General features: G+C 24.8%; 2 protein-coding genes across 12 annotated transcripts in view; both read left to right on the top strand.

The window, feature by feature from the left end:
• The window catches only part of LOC129612899 (serine/threonine-protein kinase mig-15), an 80,745-nt gene that overhangs the window by 23,836 nt on the left and 37,759 nt on the right, over window positions 1–19,150 (top strand). For all 11 annotated transcript variants that reach the window (XM_055526720.1, XM_055526717.1, XM_055526719.1 and 8 more), the window contains exons 3-4: window positions 4,279–4,344; window positions 17,860–18,304. In XM_055526720.1, the coding sequence (XP_055382695.1) occupies window positions 4,279–4,344; window positions 17,860–18,304 (511 nt within the window). The remainder of the gene's footprint in view (window positions 1–4,278; window positions 4,345–17,859; window positions 18,305–19,150) is intronic.
• Window positions 14,517–15,289, top strand: LOC129612900 (outer dense fiber protein 3-B-like). The gene has a single exon (XM_055526726.1). It carries the CDS (start codon window positions 14,588–14,590, stop codon window positions 15,287–15,289), a length of 702 nt encoding a protein of 233 aa, XP_055382701.1. The 5' UTR covers window positions 14,517–14,587.

Below are 19,150 nucleotides of genomic sequence, written 5' to 3'. Positions count from 1 at the left end.
TCGCGTTTTTTTTTTGTTTTGACTCTTATAAACATATCGTTTTTCCGTCAAATAAACGATTCATATATAACATACATACATTTATCATAAGAATGTGAATTTGAGAATATTTCCAGATACGTATATGTATATATATGTTTACGGTAATGACGTATTTGTGTACATAATAAAATATTATTTTAAATATTAAAAAAATTATTTTCATTCAAAAATTTATCTCATTATTTTTTTCTTTGACAGCTAAATATTAATGACATTTCATTAAAATTAATCATAAAAATTATTAAAAATATTCCCAAAATTGAAAAAAAAAAAATAAAATTGATATCAAATCAAAAAAAAAATTGATATTCTTATTTGATTAAACTTCATCTTATTTTATAAATACATATATGTACATACCTGAAATATATGTATGGCATTAAGTATACATATATATACACTTAATATCCATTTAAGTACATTTTAATTTATCGTTTAAAATAAAAAAAAAATACCAAATTACTTACATAGTTACTATTAGCAATCATAATGTATTTGACAGATAAATGTCAATGTCAATGTTATTTTTGCGTTTTAAGTGAGTATGTACATTTTTTTATACGTATACAGATTTAGATTTAATAAAATAAATATGGTAAAATCAGTTTATTATTTAATGAATTTAATTTAATGAATTTAATTTAATAATAAAAGTTTAAATTGAATTTTTTAGTTGAAAATTGACATATTTTTGTGAATGAACGTATGTTCAAAAATTATTTCCCTTTTCTTTAGAAATTATTGAAACTATAATATCGAAATTTCACACAATGAAATTATTTTATTGTTATTTGTACTGTAATGTTTGATTCCTTGAGGTAGCTCTCATTCGACTTCAATAGTTATTTAGTCATGTCTTAAATACTGTTGAAATTTGAGTACGACCGTATGCTCAAAGAGTACTAAATATAAATAGTTTATTTCTAGTTTTGTAATTTCTAATTTTGTTGTCTGAGTGCAATTATAGAGTAAAAATTTAAAAATTTTGAAGAAATTTTGCTTTTAGTGTGAGTTTTGTGTTTTTGAGATGAAATCTTTTCTCTTATGTAATATTTAGTACAATTGAACACATATTGAAGTAACATTGTTGACTGTTATGAATGTCATTTGATTTTTTAAAAAAAGTACCGCAAATAAAAATTTCTTATTTCCGTTTATTTATGATTTTAAAAAATTTCAATTCATTAGGATAACAACCTATATTTATGATGCCTTTGCTCATTATAAAATTAAGATTATTTGATGCAAGATAATGAGTAAAAAAAAATCCAATTAAAAAAAAATTAACTAAAATTTTAATTACCAGAATGCAAAAATGTTGAAATACTTGAAATGATTCAAAAAGCATGTTTTTTTTTTTGTTACCTTTATTAAAAATTTTTTCTAAAAATGTTATTGATACAAAATGAAAAATAAAATTAAAATTTTTTCTCAATTTGTTTTGATTTTTTTTTTTTTGTGAATTACAACAAATGCGACAATAATGCTTTAGGTTAATTTTATGCAATCCGGTTTTTACACACTTATAACATTTTTAATCTTCTTGTTGTTACTTTGAAAATTATCATCTTGTTTTAAATATACACATATATATACAGAGATAGAATGAACAAAAAATTCTGACGTGGTCAGCACATAACCGACATATTTTTAAACATTTCTTTCACGTTTTAAGGACGCTAGTAAGCTTTTAGTTAACATGCCTATAAGAGAAATGTAAATTTGGCTTTTAGTAGAAGGTAATTTCATACCATCCGAATTCTCTTAAAGTGACCTCCGTAGCAAACAGGATTCCTTTACTTCTAAGATAGTTTCATAGATATTAATTAGTTCTCTAGATATAAAAAATGTAAAATCGGTTCGTATTTCGATTTCCAAGCTCTAATATTCGCAAAATATTTAAGTATAAATTAATTTTTTTATATCCCAAATTTATCATAAAGCTTCAAGGAAATTGATTTATTATTTCTCTTTATATGTGCACAAATGTAAATTTGACCCCTAGTAAAGGTTAAGTTGCTGACGGTTAATTTCTGCCAAAAGCTATATTTATATCTATATATAAAATATTAACAAAAATTTGTTAAATATTTTTTTGAAAATAGCCAAAAACATGGAATCGACCTCTGGTAAGGTACCAATTCCAGAGGCTTGACATATTTCAAAGGTTATTCAAACTTTCTCACCCTTAAAGTAAACTCAGATATAAATTTTCGTGAAATTCGGTCCAGTCGATCTTCAGATACCGACCTGCACAGACGAACTGCCAGATAGGTCGATATACATTTCTCTAAAAATAATTTAATTGCATTCGCTTACCATTGACAGGTGTTTTTTCACCAAAAACTCGATATGTGAAATTTGGTGCTATCGCATAACCTCCCTTATTGCATGCAACGCACTCGGTAAAAAAGTCATCAAAATGTTAATTTCGATTCGTTTGTTTTTAGGGTGTGTGTACAAAGTAAATGATGCATTAATATCTTCCCGTTAATCAAATTGTGAATGTAGTGGTGTAGATCAATAAAATTTTCTGAAAAACGATCATTCCTTTAATTTTATTTTTCTTATTATGTTATAATTTAGTTTATACTTTATTATAATAGAGATTTAAAATGATAACAAAAATAATATTGTATTTTAATAATGATCAATAATGTTGGTTATATTATTTTGAATAAAAACATAATTTCTATTCAACTTTACTTAAATACTAACACATAAAAGAATATTACATAAAATTAATGTGTTTCATTCGAAATTTCATAAATTAGTTCTGCATTCAGTAAATTACCAGGAAATACGAGAATATTTTGTGAAAAGAATAACATAATTTACGATAAATTTCTAAACATATACTTCGAATATCTACGTTTACATCACAATTGGCATACATTTTGTTCTCCTTGCCCACAAACTTTGTTTGATATGTCAATCATTGATGCCAATTCTCTGTCATCAGGATTGTGACACGACACAAGATCTTGTAATAAATGCACGAGATTGCGTATGCAACTGTTCGAAGATGATGTAAAGGCATGCAACTGTTCAAATACACTGACATTTTTGCGATGTAAATTTAAAGCCTAGTGTATTTTATTATAATGATAATCGTATATTCTTGATATTAATAAATGCAGCAACTAATTTGACATACAACTGTTGAATTAGCTTTAGAAATGTCAAATGAATGAAATTACTGTGTCATAGTCGGCGAATTTGTTCATAATTGTTTTATTCATAACTAATTTTTTTGTTTTATTAAAGTCAATATTCAAGTTTTTCAAAATACTCATTTTTTTAATAATAAACAATAATACTAAAGAGAATATTAAGATAAAAAATCTAGAATTGAAGTAAGTACTGAATTATTATTTCTAGTTAAACTTGTGCTCGAAATGAAAAAAAAAAGAAAGAGTAACAGAAAATTTTAATGGAAATAAGCAATATAGAAAACTTTATATAAGAAGATCATAAATAAAACGAAGAACCGGTCAATCAATTTTAAATTAATATTAAGTAAGTAACAAAGTATATTCTTTACAAAGTAATTATTAAATTTATTGGAAAAACGAGAAGCTATTGAAGATAAGAATAAAATTTTTTTTAACCTATTACAAAAAATTCATGTAATTTTCTCTCAAAAAATTAAGATAAATATCGAGTTTACATATTATACACGTATATATGTAAGTAATAGTATATAAGTAACATGATTAAAAAATTTTTAAGACATATTCTTGAAGAGTATACTAGCGCCACCACTCGTATTTATAAGAAATTTTCAAGTAAAAGGAATGCAAATAATTGATCAAATTACTAGGATAAAGTTTGAAAATATTAAATATAAGTAGATATACTTATTTTTTGTTTCTAAAAGGAGGAGTATGAAATATTAGAGCAATGGATGGCCTAGCGCTCTCAATTTCAGAATTGTTGTGGCTTTTTATATTGAGTAATCGTAGAATAATTTACGTAAAAGTAGAATTTTAGTATAGTATATTCGATAAGTCTTGAACGAAATTTTTAAATAGTCAAAGAATTTTTGCAAAAATTGCTTTCGAATGCTATTGCCTTGTGTCTCGACTGATTTACTACTATAGAACCGAGGCTATTTCCTATAACAAAAAGTCACTGTGAACAAACACATTTTACATAAATATATATACATATACATATATAATTTCCCAATTAACAAAATTTATTAATAAATTTTATTATTTTTTTAATTTACAGGATCCTGCCGGTATATTTGAATTAATTGAAGTTGTAGGCAATGGAACATATGGACAAGTTTATAAGGTAATATTTTTTTTTTTTAATTTAGTTTTTCTTATACATTTTCTTATTTATTGCTCGTTAATCTCGTGCCTCGTTAATCTTTAAAACATTCAAGGTATTCATAGACTTTTTTTCTAAAACCGGCCCTGGTATCCAGGTCCGTGTCTATTAAAAACTTTATTATGTGCACATACAGTAATTATTGTTGAAATTCTTTTTTTGTAAGAGGATCAGAAAATTCAATTTTGAAAATTGCTTAGCAGAAGAATTTCCTTGTTGTATTTATCAGTTTCAAAATTCGATAATTATTAAGCAATGTTCAAATTAGTGCTCTAATTATATTGTGTACAATAATTAATTGAATAATTTGTTAAAACAAAATTTTTATTTTATAGCCATTTAAATATAAAAACTAAACAAGAAACTTTTTAGAGTAAAAAAGGAACAAATTTTAGAAAGGACCCTCTTAAATTCTTTTGATGTCAACTTTTTATTATAATAGCTATTTTTAGCACTTTTCCAAAAAATTTTTTGAAAAAAGTGCTTATTAGTTTCACTCTGTCCGTCCGTCCGTCCGTCCGTCCGTCCGTCCGTGGACACTTTTTTTGTTTACAAAACTTCTACACCCTTGAAGATAGAAAGCTGAAATTTTATAGATCTTTACTAGAAACTTATTTCCGTAGAACAAAATTTTTACCTATCTCCCCCCCTCTAGAAGTTATACCCCCCCAAAACCTTAAAAATGGCCTTTTTTAACTTTTTGTTGCAATGAAACCATAAGCATTTTTGAAATTTTGCAAACGCAGAAAGGCAGTGGCTTGCTTCCCCTAGCGCGGTATGCTATAGTCAAAATTTAGAAAAACAAAATGGCCGTTCAAATTTACCGTTATCTAAAGTCCTTTTTTTCCAAATTTTTGATGTCATTTTTCTTCTAGACCCCAGCCTGTAGAAGCTTGAAATTTTAGTGGCTTATAAACATTAAAAAATAGTTTATTTCGTTAGAAGAAAATTTTTTTCCATCTCCACCCCCTTTCAAGTTATCGCCCCTTGAAATTTGTAAAATTTGAATTTTTGACACCTTATATTTCCGAAATCGTACGTTTTTTCAAATTTCTATAAACGCAAAAAGCTAACGGTAAATTCCATGACATTAAAAAATATAATTATTTTCCTTAACTCACACAATTAACCCTTAAAATCGAGCATTATGTTAACCCCTTTTTATATTAATTTTTGCTTTATTTCAAAGACTGCATAAATCGTTCATCCTAAATATATGCAATCCTAGAAAGAGTTTTGTATATGAATGAAAATAATTTTAATAGTGTGATAGGTATACATAGACTGTATTTAAAAGCAGAATTTTCACTTGTTGAAGGGAAAAGTGCTACAATACAAACCATTGGTTTGACCCAACTTTATTTTTTTAGAATTTCAGTTTAAAATTAAAATTTGTGACCACTATTAATATTGATTTTAAAATAATAAAAATTCTTTATATATAAGAAGTGTCCTCCACACTTCTCTTTTCAAGTCTGGAATTTTTTTCCTCCATCTCCTACATACTTACTTTATTTTAATTTTTTTTTGTTCTTTTTTTTTCCTTGTTGTTGTTCATAAAAGGTCATAAAGTACATCTTCAATGCTGATTATTTTCATTCTTGGCTTCTACATTATACTTTAAAAGTTTTTTATTATTAAGGTTTTTATTTTTCATTGTTTTTTTGCAATATAATTATTTAACGGAATAAGTATAAGTATATACCGTTATTTTATTTTCTTATGTCCTTTTAAAGTACAATACATTTTTTCAATGTCCTTTTAATACTATTAATATATTTATGTATACTTATTCTGAGGGTTGTATATGTATATTTGTTTATTATTAAGAAATAAATCGGAATACCTACGAAAAAAACTTACGTACTTAAAATTTCTAACGAAAAAGAAAAGAATACAATGCCGAAAAAATTTAAAAAAAAAATTGCGGTTGGTCCTGAGATTGTAAGATAATTTTATCTTTTCCAAAATTAAAGGAATTTTTAATAGAATTCGAAAAAACAAAATATGAAATTATTAATTTTGGTCTGTTATCTATAGAGCGGACGCTTTTTGTTTTTTCGTTTGTTTTTTAGTTCTCCATTCCTTTTTAATACTCTGCAATACGCAAATTACCTTTGACCGATTGCCTGTTTCTCTATTTTTCGGTTTTTCAGATTTTTTATGTTTTCTTTCGCCAGTTCGCCCTTTCAAAAATTCCTGTTTCCCCAGTTGGCTCATCACTCAATCCCTCAAATTTTCATTTTGATTACATAATTTATTGTTTTGTGTAGTATTAATCTTGATCTCTCACACAAATCACAAAAAAACATGCCTTATTTATGGCGGAATTAAAATTTTTTAATATGTCTTAAAAATCATAATGCCGAAATGTGAAATTTGAGCAAAAAATAAAAAACCTCAAAACCACATATGTATTTGCAATTTACTCACATATTTCATTTTTTTTTGTAGACGAGTACATAACATTGTGCTCGCAATTTTTATGTGTGTATGTGGTAGATATTATGCAATGTATGTAAACTATAAATTTACATTTTGTATAAAAAATGTTTTGTTTTTTTTTTTTTTGAAGTTTTCCTTTTTCTTCATTTTATATTTTACATTTTACCAATTTGCAGTCATTGAGAAAATGTTCAAGAGTACAAAATACGTAAAAATGAAAAAGAAATTATCCTTCATATGCAAGCAAGGAAAAAAGGAAATGAAATAAAATTAAATTATAACATAAGAAGAATGTGTAAATAGGGTTAAAAAAGAAGAGAATTAGAAGAGAAAGAGAAAAAATAGTGAGGGTAGTGGAGGGGGGAATAAAATACGAGAAATGGAATGTGGTAAAGTAGTTTTAGTAAAGTTTTGCTTTTGATAAAAAATAAAGAAAACAATAATTCAAAAAGGGTTAAAAATTGTAGAAATTAATGATTTCTACAAAAACAATTTTTTTTTTTTAAACAATTTAGGTACAATAAAGAACAATGTTTAGAACTGTTAACAACGAGAACAAAAAAATAATACACCAAATTTATTGCCAAGAAAAGGAAATGTTGAGTTATTTGTTTCTTTTGTTTTGCAAAAATTATTGAAAGTGGTTACTAAAAGCTGTAAATTTTCCTAATCAGATTAGTGGTAAATAAGAAAAAAAAATTTTATTTTTTAATTGTTCGAAAAATTAAGGGAAAAAAACTTGAAGCTAAAATTATTTGCACTAAAATGAGGGAATGCTTTTAGCCACTTTGCGTATTTGATAACCATATTATTATAGCCGTATTCCAGTGATTATAGTGATGATAGCTTAACTTGCAGCGTGTAATAAACTCAGATTATTAGATTAAATTAAAATTAGAATTAAATTTGGAGCGTGCATTAATAGATTTTCATTATATTTAACCCTCTCTCTCATATAAACACTTTTGGCGAATAGGGATATTTAATATTTAGAGACAAAGAAAGACCAGTTTCAAAAGTGGAAGAAATAAAAATAAATTGCATTGCTACTGCTTGCATATATGAAAAGTGTCGATATTATATACACATCCGAGTTAACTGACATTTTTCTGCTTTTCCCAAAATCCCAAATGCAAATATTATCCTAAACATTATTTATTGTAATCCCAAACACTATACTTATTAAGACATAATTATAATTGTATTATATAACGAGAAAAACATGTATATAAATATACACTAAATATATATGTATGTATGTACATGTATATATGTACATATAAATAACATTCAATAAATTTAAACATGTTTGGCAATAATATTTTAAAATGACATCATTAAAGAAAAATAACAATATATTTAATTAGGTATAAATAATTAATTGAAAGAACAACAAATACCCGTAATATTTTTTACTACTTATCTCAATTAAGTATGCATACATACACACATTATATTTGTACTTTGTACTGTACCTATGCATACATAGTAGTACATGCTTGTTCGTATCAGATTTGTGTATGTATATATGTATATTTTTATATTTTTGTAAGAGATTGTCATTTTACTAGAATTACCAGTAATATTTAATTTATTGCTAATATTCTCATATGATAAAATCATTCGATTATGAATTCCTATTGCTACATACGCATATACATACATTATTTTAAGTAAATATCATTACTTTATTATTTTTATTAAATAATACTAAACAAAAACTATAAAATCTTGTTGTAATGAGAGTAAAAAGAAGAGATAGGCTACTCGTACACTACACTAAAATCATTAACTATGTATTTATAAAAGAATATAGAATTAAAAAAGTTAATGAAAATTTTATGAAAAAGTAAAGAAAATATCGTACAAATTTAAAATAATAATAAAAATGAAAAAGAAGATAGAAACAAAAAGCAGAGAGTAATGAGAAAGAAATAAAAAGCAAAAACAAAATTGTCAAGTTCAATGACTGACATTGTGAAATTTTAAAACAAATTTCATTTTAAATACTACATATAAAAAAACTTCACCATGATAGTGTGTTTTGAAATTAAATAATGATATAAAAGTATATTTTGTTACGGAACAATAATTTTAATTAAATAAATTAAATATAATAGATAATTTTAGTACTTATTAGTCATAAGTTTGGAAATTATTTGTTAGAACATCAAAATACGAAATAACAAAATTTTGAATTGAATAATGCTTTGAGATAACGTCGGTCCAACGTCTGTTTTGGCCTTAAATATTTCTAAACATTAAAAACTGTTGTGAATTTAATTAAATGAAACCGAAACTGATTCATTCGAAAAAATTTATAGAATTCGTATTTTAGAAGCTCGCATTGAATATTGTTTTTCAATTTACAAGAAGGTTATTAAGAGTCTTCATGTAACAGTGAAAACTGATCTAGCATCGAAAAATCAAAGCATCGACAAAACAAATTTCGTTTCACAAAAATTTGTTACATAAGTAATAATTGACTTAAATTATTATAATCAACGAGTTCTAACCTTCATATACATCTGTTGTGATTTGTGTAACTCTGCGTCCTTGATAAAGACTTTGTGGTTGAGATGACGAGCACGTGGTTTGCCTGCACATATTTCTGAAGAAAAAAAGAAAGAAAAGTTTTAGAGGGAACTTCTCTTGAAAATTTTAATGGACAACTAAGTTTTGTAATAGATATCGGATAATTCCTGTTGGGTGTAATATGTTATATGTTCCCTTCTCTTACTATTGCTTCTTCATATGTGTTGATAAAACCGGGAATCGTTTTTTTGAAATTAATTGTGAAATATGGGAAAATGATATACATACGTTGCTAGATTTTCCGATATTTTAATCAGGTACTCTACAAAGATTTATGCAGAACTTAAAAATTTTTTTTAATCAATTAATCAGGTGAAAAGATGAATTACTTTACATAGACACGTTAACATTTTTTTGTTTCAATGTGTTTGCACACAACATAATATTAGATGTGAGTTAATATGTGACAATTTGTATATAACATGTTCATAAACAAATTAAATTAGAAAAAAAAAGACAAATTTGAAGCGTCTATTTATTCAATTAACACCCTTTTCGACGTGATCAATCATGTGAGAGATCAAATAGAATAGAGAAGTAAATGATTCACTCATTTAGTTCTTTTCTTCTGATTTAAATACATAATTTTTATTAATAAACATACCTATGTGTGTATATTTATATGTTTTATTGCATGTATATATGTATGTAAAAAGTAAATATACGTACATTAATTTAGCCCTTTTTATTATAATTATTGCTTTCTTATATTAAATTTTCTCGACACTTAAATGAAGAGAGTAAATAAAGAATTTAATAAAATAATTTTTAAGTATTTAGTATGTATTACGAATTCTGCACATTATTGGTATTTTAAATTTTCTTGCTTAATTTATTAATCTAGTAAATTTTCGTAAAATATAAAAATAATAATTTTCTAAATTAGTGCTTATGTGTGTTTCAAAAATTTATATTGCTTTTGGGTTTGCTTGATTGTTCCTAATAAATCCCTCATAAAATACGAATTCAATTCGACGTTAATTTGTTATCCTTACACAAATATCCTAGAGAACGCCGATGAACGCCCCAAAGAACAAATTAGACGATAGTAAATGTAATGCTATGCTGATAACTTATATAACGAAATATTAATTACCGACTAATATTCGGAAAATTTCTATTTATCAATAAACTCAATATTTTAATATTCATTTACATTCGTTGAAATGACAATTGTCAAATTGTTGACAAAAAATAAAATTAGCGCTACCTATTTTTGACAATCGAAGCTAATGAATCGATAACAATTTAAATAGATCGAGGAAGTTACGTACCATACTCAAGTTTATTTATTAATTTTTTTTCTCAAAATTAAATATCTCAAGAAAAAAAGAGTTCATATATGGATAAATTATATATTTACATATATATAAATACACAATCATACATCGATGTATGTAGTTCTGTACAATGTATTTTTCTCAATAAATTATTTAATATTTTATTTCTCTTATTTTTTGTTTTGTTTTCTCTATCTCTTTCTATTTTATTGTTATTCATTCTAAGTTAAATTTTATGAGGCAACTATGTTTGTAATGCATGAAAGATGAAAATGTATCAGTATGTCTTTACTACATATTTTGTAATGAAGTGAACTATTGTTGTAGAGAATGAACTGAAACTGATTACTTTTGTTGTATTTAATATTAAAGAATGAAAAAATATAATAAGAAAAACGAGAGAGAAAAAAAAAACAATAAGAACATCCAATAACAATAGAAATAAAGAAGAAAGATATATGTATGTTTGTATGTAGAAATAAAGATAGATAGGGAGATTTGTGATTTTATTTTCTGTTTCGATCCAGTTGTTATTTTTCTTAAATTTTCAATATACATATGCATACAAACATACAAAGTGTACAATGCATTTAAAATGTAGACTAAAAACCCCCATGTGTACCTCCCCTTCTATAAAGAAAACAATACTAAAAAAATACCGTAAGTATATACGTGTGTTTGTGAAATTATAACACAAATGTATATAAGTATATGTATATTAAAACACATAACTACTTTTATATAAGAAATTAAAAAAAAAAAACAGTACTGATAAATAATCATTCGAGCTTAAAATTTTTATTTTTTACTTTTTTATGTTTCTTCTGTTTCTATCCTTTTCTTTCTTTAAACTTAAATTATAAAGTTTAGAATTATAATGGCCAAATTTAAATTCACAAGAATTATTTTCTGTCTGGACGATTTTTTTTTTTATTTATTTTTTCTTTTATATTTGCTTTTTTCTTTTTTCTGGTACAAAAAGGTGAGTAATCAAATGCATAAGAATCATTGGCTACAGTTACACAAATTATATTTTGTCCAGTTTCTAGTTGCTGAAGTACAAAGAATACTTCTTCCTCTTTATAAAATAGAAATAATATTCAATATTAAAATATATAATTTGAAATTTTTTATATATGTACTTAATTTGAAATGCAAGTAAAAATGTTTAGAAAAGTATGTACATATTTTAAAGATTAGACAACAGTAGGCGACAGTTTGATTTAGAAGAAATGAAATATGAATTGTAAATGATTTGGGAGGGTTGAATTATAAAAAATAATTGCATACTTATAGGCATGAATGTAGCTGTTTTACGTTACTCAACTATTTGTAGATTTTTTCAAACTGGGGCAACAGTACATCACGATTGCGTATAAGGATCTATTGTACAAGGAAAATTTTTTTCCATGAGCAGTTTATTCTGATACACTTATACCTGGTATACAAACTGAATAAGTATGCATAAAATTTAAATCATGACTGCTGTAGGATAGGATTTATTTCGTAGCCTTTACCAAATCTAATTTTTATTAAAATTATAACTTTTTATTTATTACATATTATTATCGTATTTGTTATAAATTTTACTTAGATACTAAATTATTCTTCCTCTTCCTCCTACTAATTTTTTCTCTTGTTATATATAGAAAGCAATGAACTTCACATCATTTTGTTTTTATTTCCGATATTCTATTGGCAAAGAAAATTTTCTTGTTTATTGGACGCTATCCAAAAATTGCTTAATTTTTAAAAAAAATAAATTTTGTAAAATAGAAAAAAAAATTTGAAACAATGAAAAAAAAATTAAATACACAATAAATAACATGTTTTTTGTCAATACAACAAAAAAAAATAAAAAATAATGAATTTAGTGGGTAACTCGCGTATATCTTCTTGCACTGTGTATTTTTATTTTTGTTTTTTTCTTTTAATTATACACGCGTGTTATTAAGTATCAAATTTTTTTTTCAAAAATAATTTTGTCATTATCTAAAATTTTAGTATAATTTTTAAAAAGAACATGCTTGATAACTTAAATCTGACCGTTTGTCAGATTTGACAATCGATGAGCCCCAAATTTTAAAAAACAAAGGAAAGCTTTTTGATTGCAAAAAATCTTCTGTAAAGTATTACGTTTCATATAGCTTTGAAATTGTATGAAATTGACAGATCGCTATATTAAAGAGAACTCATTAAAAAAATCGTATAGAAAGAGAGGGCAGGATGTGTACCAAATTAAACATTTGACTTCAACTTGAAGTTTTCATTTTTTAATAAAATCTACAGAAAATAGAATTTATTTTAGTTGTATTTAGAGTTTTGATTACGTCTTTAATTTCTAGAATTTTTTTAATAATTTTAAAAGAATGCAGGATTATCAAATGCGTCCAAAGACTCATTAGTCATCAATGACTTGGTATGACAGCTGAATTCATATGAGTTAATAGACTACACGTGAGAGCTGTTAGTTGGCTCTTTCGCCCTCAAATAAGAGAATGCCAGACAATATACAATTTATTCCCATGAATTTTGAAGAGTTCTCTATATAAGCAAAACAATATGACTTAATCATATAATTTTGAATTGTAAACGTGACACAATTCTTTTTTTAATTAATATGAAAAGAACACTATGTTTTCCTCCTTTCTTATGTTCAAAACCACGAAAAAAACCACATAGTGGACTCATTGCATATTTTACGTTTTTGTAAAATTTTATAATTTTGTTAACAATGAATAAATAAATAAATAAATAAACGTTGGAAATGGTGGTGCTTTTAAAGTGTTTAGTTAAAAAAATTTCCTCATCTATGATGTTAAAATCGGAAAAAATCACAAATATAAAACCTGGAAAAAGAAAAATAAAAATAAAAGAAAAATAAACTGCATTATGATGCAAAATTTATTTTAAACGCCATCTATATTTTTTTCTCTGCATTGCAACTACAATGCAATATGAAAATCATACAAATATGCAGAATAATGCAACTGTTACGTGAGAAATGCAACAATAAAACACAAAAGAAAAATAATTTAAAAAAAAAATTTCTTGCCAAACTTTTTTCTTTTAAACTGTCTTTTGTAGCTTCAAAAAATCCTATACTCTTTACAATTTTCATCAGTTATTCTTTAAATTATTTATTATTAAAAATAGTTAAGAAATTAGTTTAGTTGTCGATATATTAGAGAATTTTTGGTCACATCAATTATATTGGGAGTAAAATTGTTTGACAGTTTCACAGTTTTCTTCAATTTTCACAGTTTTGTTCAGAACTCGTGAAAATCTAATAGAATTATTTAATATTCTTAGTTCAGATTGGAACCCACAGTCTCGCATAAAAAATTTTAAAGCACACCGTCGTTTTAATTGAATATAATCAGTATGTAGCAAAAATTTTAGGGCCCAACCAAATAGTCTCCTCTGAATGTTCAAATTGCCGAAAAATGAATCTCCGTAAGGAAGCATTAAAAACCAAATGAATCGTAATCTGAATTGTGAACTATTAATGAAAACAGCACTTTATCAACTTAATTTTGAAATAAAATTACTGGTTACAAAAACTTAAACATAGTGAACTATAAAATTGTATTTAAAATTTTCGTTTAAATTTCAAAAGTAAAAATGTAAAAAATTTCAAAGTATTCAAATAAAAAAAGAAAAATTATTTATTTTATTTATTCATAATTTTCATTGTTCCCGCAAATTCGGCAAACTTTTGGACTTTCAGTAAAAAAAATACAACAATTTCGGACTTATTAAAGCGAACCCTTTTTTAAGGCAATCGATCTAGATTTTAATCAAAATTAGAAAAATAATTGAAATTATTAAAAGAATAACTTAAAATTATTAAATTTCCAAAAACATTGAACAATAACTAAAAAATGAAAGTAATATATGGAAAACCAATTGGACCTGGTCCCGGTGCATATAGTTTACCAACAGTTTTAGGTTATAACAATCATGATTATCGAAAAGAACGTCGACCACAATATTCATTTGGTATAAAACATAAAAATTATTATGAAAATGGAATTGGCCCCGGTCCAGGAGCATATAAAGTTGATGTATATAATAATGGTAAAAAATTTACACCAAATTATACATTTGGTTTAAAACCACCAATTATTAATAAAATGTCAATAGTACCTGGTCCCGGTGCACATGACACATATAATGCACCAATACTTAAAGGTAATCGTTCACCAGCTTATACAATAAGACAAAAACATGTATTAGTTGATAAAATGATAACACCAGGTCCTGGACAACATTCAATTAATATTAATTTTGTAAAATCACGTTCACCAGCCTATTGTATGGGTATTAAACATAAAAAGTTAAATGATATTATATCACCAGGACCAGCTGCATATAATGCAATACATTTGGAACGTTATAAAACTAAAACACCCAGTTTTCCAATAGGATTAGCATATAAAAAATTTAAACCAATGACAATAACACCTGGTTCAAATGCGTATGATTTAATTTCATATAGACCAGGTAATAAGCAACCAAGTTATACATTTGGTCTCAAACATCATGAATATGCACCACCAATGATAGTTAATTGTGATAATTAAATTAATAGTGTATAACACGTTTCCATGGGGAATAATTTCATAAATTATATGTGAAAATTATTAAAATAAATATGCCAAGAAAAAAAAAATTTATTTTGAATATTTTGCTGAATTTTCATTTAAGTATTTATTTTTTATTTAAATTCTAAAATTTTTTAATAGCTTATTAAAGCAGTTTTTAAAGATTTAGGTATATAAAGGTCCTAATAATTAATATATGTAAGCTAATTTGTGCATAAAGAATTCTGTGATATATCTGTGACATGACACAAGAGAGGATATGACACAAGAGAGGAGAGGAATAGAACTTAACGCCATCTGATGAATACAGGAAAACAGATTGAAGTGTCAGTTGAATGAAATGTCATTTAAATTTAAAAATGATTTACTATTAGTTTAAATATTACAAAAATTAGTTAAAATATTGCAAAATATTGTAAATTAAATTTTCTTTGTTGAACTATTTACCTTGTCAAAAATTATTTATTAAGACGTAGTTACTACGCATTTACTCATATGAACTTATAGATGAATTGTCTTAATAATACAAAGAAAAAATCAAATAAGTCAAATATGAAACCGATATTCTGACACATTCTTTATAAATTTTAAATACAATGTACTAAATTTCTACAAAGTTGTGTTGAATGCATGCTTAATTCACTTAATATTAATTTGCATGTAGTTTTAAGTATAAAATTATAATTTTTTTTCGAAAGAGAAAAAAAAATCACACGCCATTATTAATTTTACTCTAGTACTTTTTTTTATCTCTCTCCCTGAAATCAGATTTCAATAATAATTGTATTAAAAGGGAATTTTTTATGTTACAAGTTTTTCAAATTAAATTCTTTTATATATATATACACACGTATGCAAACACATACATAATTATATGTACACGTTTGGTTTTGAGAAAATTAAAATGAATTGTCTTTCTCTATTTTGAACATACATTTTGTAAATTCACATATTTTAAATTAAATCACAATGAAAAAAATTTATATTTGACAAAAAAAAGTAAATAAAGAATGTATGGCAATGTGTTCAAATATGTGATAATATCTGTCATATTTGACATATAATACATTTATGATATCATAGTTTAAATTTTTTGACATCTATTCTGGTTGTTACAGTTGCTGACTCAAAAGAGAAAATGAGTAATTGTTGATCATTGATTTATGGCTTTTATTAAACATTATCGGACCCGTACGTATCGTATTAGACTTTTTCTAATTTCTTGAAAATCTGCTTCTTCTAGCTCAAATTTTCTTTGCTTATATTTATACCCGATCATTGATGTGTTCTTTCAAATCACTCGAAAAATATTTCGAGCAAAATAGCAACAAGTTATTTTCCAATTAATCACTTATAAAGGAATATATATACTTATATGTACGAGCACTGTTTCAACACTTCTAAATAAACATAACATATAAGAAAATGTGCATTCAATTATTGCATTTTGATTTTACATATTTGATAGCGGTTTTGAGGTTTTTAAGTGTTTTTGTTTTTTTAATTTGTATTATGAATCATATGATAATATTTATATAGCACTGATAGCATTGTATATTAAAATAAGCTAACTGATTAAATCAAAATTTATAAAGAATAAAACACTCATTCATTTTGGGAAATTAATTTCAAATGACTACAAAAATAAAATTGAAAAATTATTAGTGATAAGAGTGAATGACAATCTGGAATTTCAGAATATACTTACTTTACTGATTTATTAATATTGTGAATGTGGAAAACAAAATCTGCACCTAAAATTTATGTCTAAAGAATTCAATTTTGATATTGGATTCATAACTTTGTAAGAGTCACTGTATTTTTCCATTTAAGAAAAAATATTTTACTAAAAGTAACACTGCTTGACCATCAGCTGATTATATTTCTCTTGTTTTTTAATATTCGTTTGTCAAAAATGCGTTAAATCCGTGCAAATCCAATGAAACTTTTTAAAATAAATTCAGCTCCATGTCTTGTCAATAGTTTCTACTTAATTAAAGATAATAAATTTGGGTTTTGGATCGAAAAATTTTCGTTCGTAAACAGCTACAGATAAAAATGTAAATTTCATATGAATTTTGAAATATGCTTTCGTTTTAAGCACAATTCTCAACTTTTGTGGATTATAAACTAAATTCATTTTTAAATAAAACTATAAAAAAAATTTATATTTTAAATTGGCGGTGTTAAAAATGATAGAAAAATTAAATCAAATAAAATTGCAGAAAACCCTCATATTATTTTAAGGTTATGATCTCATTTAATAAATATTTTTTATACCTGGCCAAGAATGACATTAGCATAATTTGTACCTCATGTTAAATTTTTTTTTTGTTACCATTTATATCTTTTAGCTCTCTATAATACCTTCAATTTGCATTAAATTTAAGAATAAGGAAAAAAAAATTATTGATTTGTTTTCCTCATTTCAATAATTTTTTTTAAAATTTAAAAACAAATCGTTTTTTGCTTTAAAATTCAATTTAATAATAAAATATAAAATATTTTAATAAATATTATATTAATTTTTTTTTCTGTTATTTTTTTAGGGTCGTCATACAAAGACTGGTCAATTGGCTGCCATTAAAGTTATGGATGTAACTGAAGATGAAGAAGAAGAAATTAAATTAGAAATAAATGTATTAAAAAAATACTCAAATCATCGTAATATTGCAACATATTATGGTGCATTTATTAAAAAATCACCACCTGGTAAAGATGATCAATTATGGTTAGTTATGGAATATTGTGGTGCTGGTTCTGTAACTGATTTAGTTAAATCAACAAAAGGTCAAAGTTTAAAAGAAGAATGGATTGCATATATTTGTCGTGAAATATTACGTGGTCTTAGTTATTTACATTCAAATAAAGTAATACATCGTGATATTAAAGGACAAAATGTATTATTAACTGATAATGCTGAAGTAAAATTAGTTGATTTTGGTGTATCAGCACAATTGGATCGAACAATAGGAAGACGTAATACATTTATTGGTATGTTAATTATATATTTACTTGGTATATTGGTTTTTGAATACCTATATACTTACTTTAAAATATAGGTACTGAGCTATTCCAATAACTTCATTCGAATATACATATATATACATAATTATCTTACACTTTCTCAATTTCTTACAAGTTATAGCTCTGAAAAAAAAAAATGAAATGTTCAATATAATTAATTACCTTTAAATAATCAATTGTTTTGTGAATGCTATAATTTTGAAAAATACACAAATTTAAGTGTATGACTTCCTTCTTCAGTTGTTTTTCACTATCAACAAAGACCTTAACATTTAACAACAGCTTTTGGACAAAAAATGAAAAATCATTTGTTTTGTTTCTCTTTTATTTAATTTTGCTACTTTATTTAAAAGATTTTGTTTTGTCTTTATTAAGAACTACATTCTTTTGTGTATTTTTAATATGCTCGGAACGTATACATTTTACATACATTAATTATATTTCTTGATAAATTATTATTCTTTTTATTAAAAAATAAGAACAATAGTCATAATAATAATTTTTTTTGTTTCTATTTTAAAGAAACTAAGAAAATATTATTAAACAAAAACTTAATTTTCTCAGATCATATAGTTGTTAACATTGCGACCACCACCACCGCCACCGCAATCGGCATCATTAATGCTTACCCAATAAAGACAAAGTAAAATAACTTCCTTTGTTAACAAAATATTGCAAACTTTTAAAACAAAAAACAAAATTCTCAGGAGTTAAAATATCATTAAAGAATTCAACTGTTAAACAGCTTTAAAATAAGTTAATTTAAAAAAGAAAAAAAAATTTCTTTGTTTACAAAATTAATTATATAAAATT

The sequence above is a fragment of the Condylostylus longicornis genome, unplaced genomic scaffold (assembly GCF_029603195.1).
Source record: "Condylostylus longicornis isolate FDR11 unplaced genomic scaffold, ASM2960319v2 ptg000077l, whole genome shotgun sequence".
Classification (NCBI taxonomy): domain Eukaryota; kingdom Metazoa; phylum Arthropoda; class Insecta; order Diptera; family Dolichopodidae; genus Condylostylus; species Condylostylus longicornis.
Note: the sequence above shows the minus strand (reverse complement) of the source record. Positions and strands in the feature narration are given on the sequence as shown.

Coding starts and splice junctions, on each gene's coding strand:
- LOC129612900 (XM_055526726.1), top strand. CDS start 14,588: ATGAAAGTAATATATGGAAAACCAATTGGACCTGGTCCCGGTGCATAT.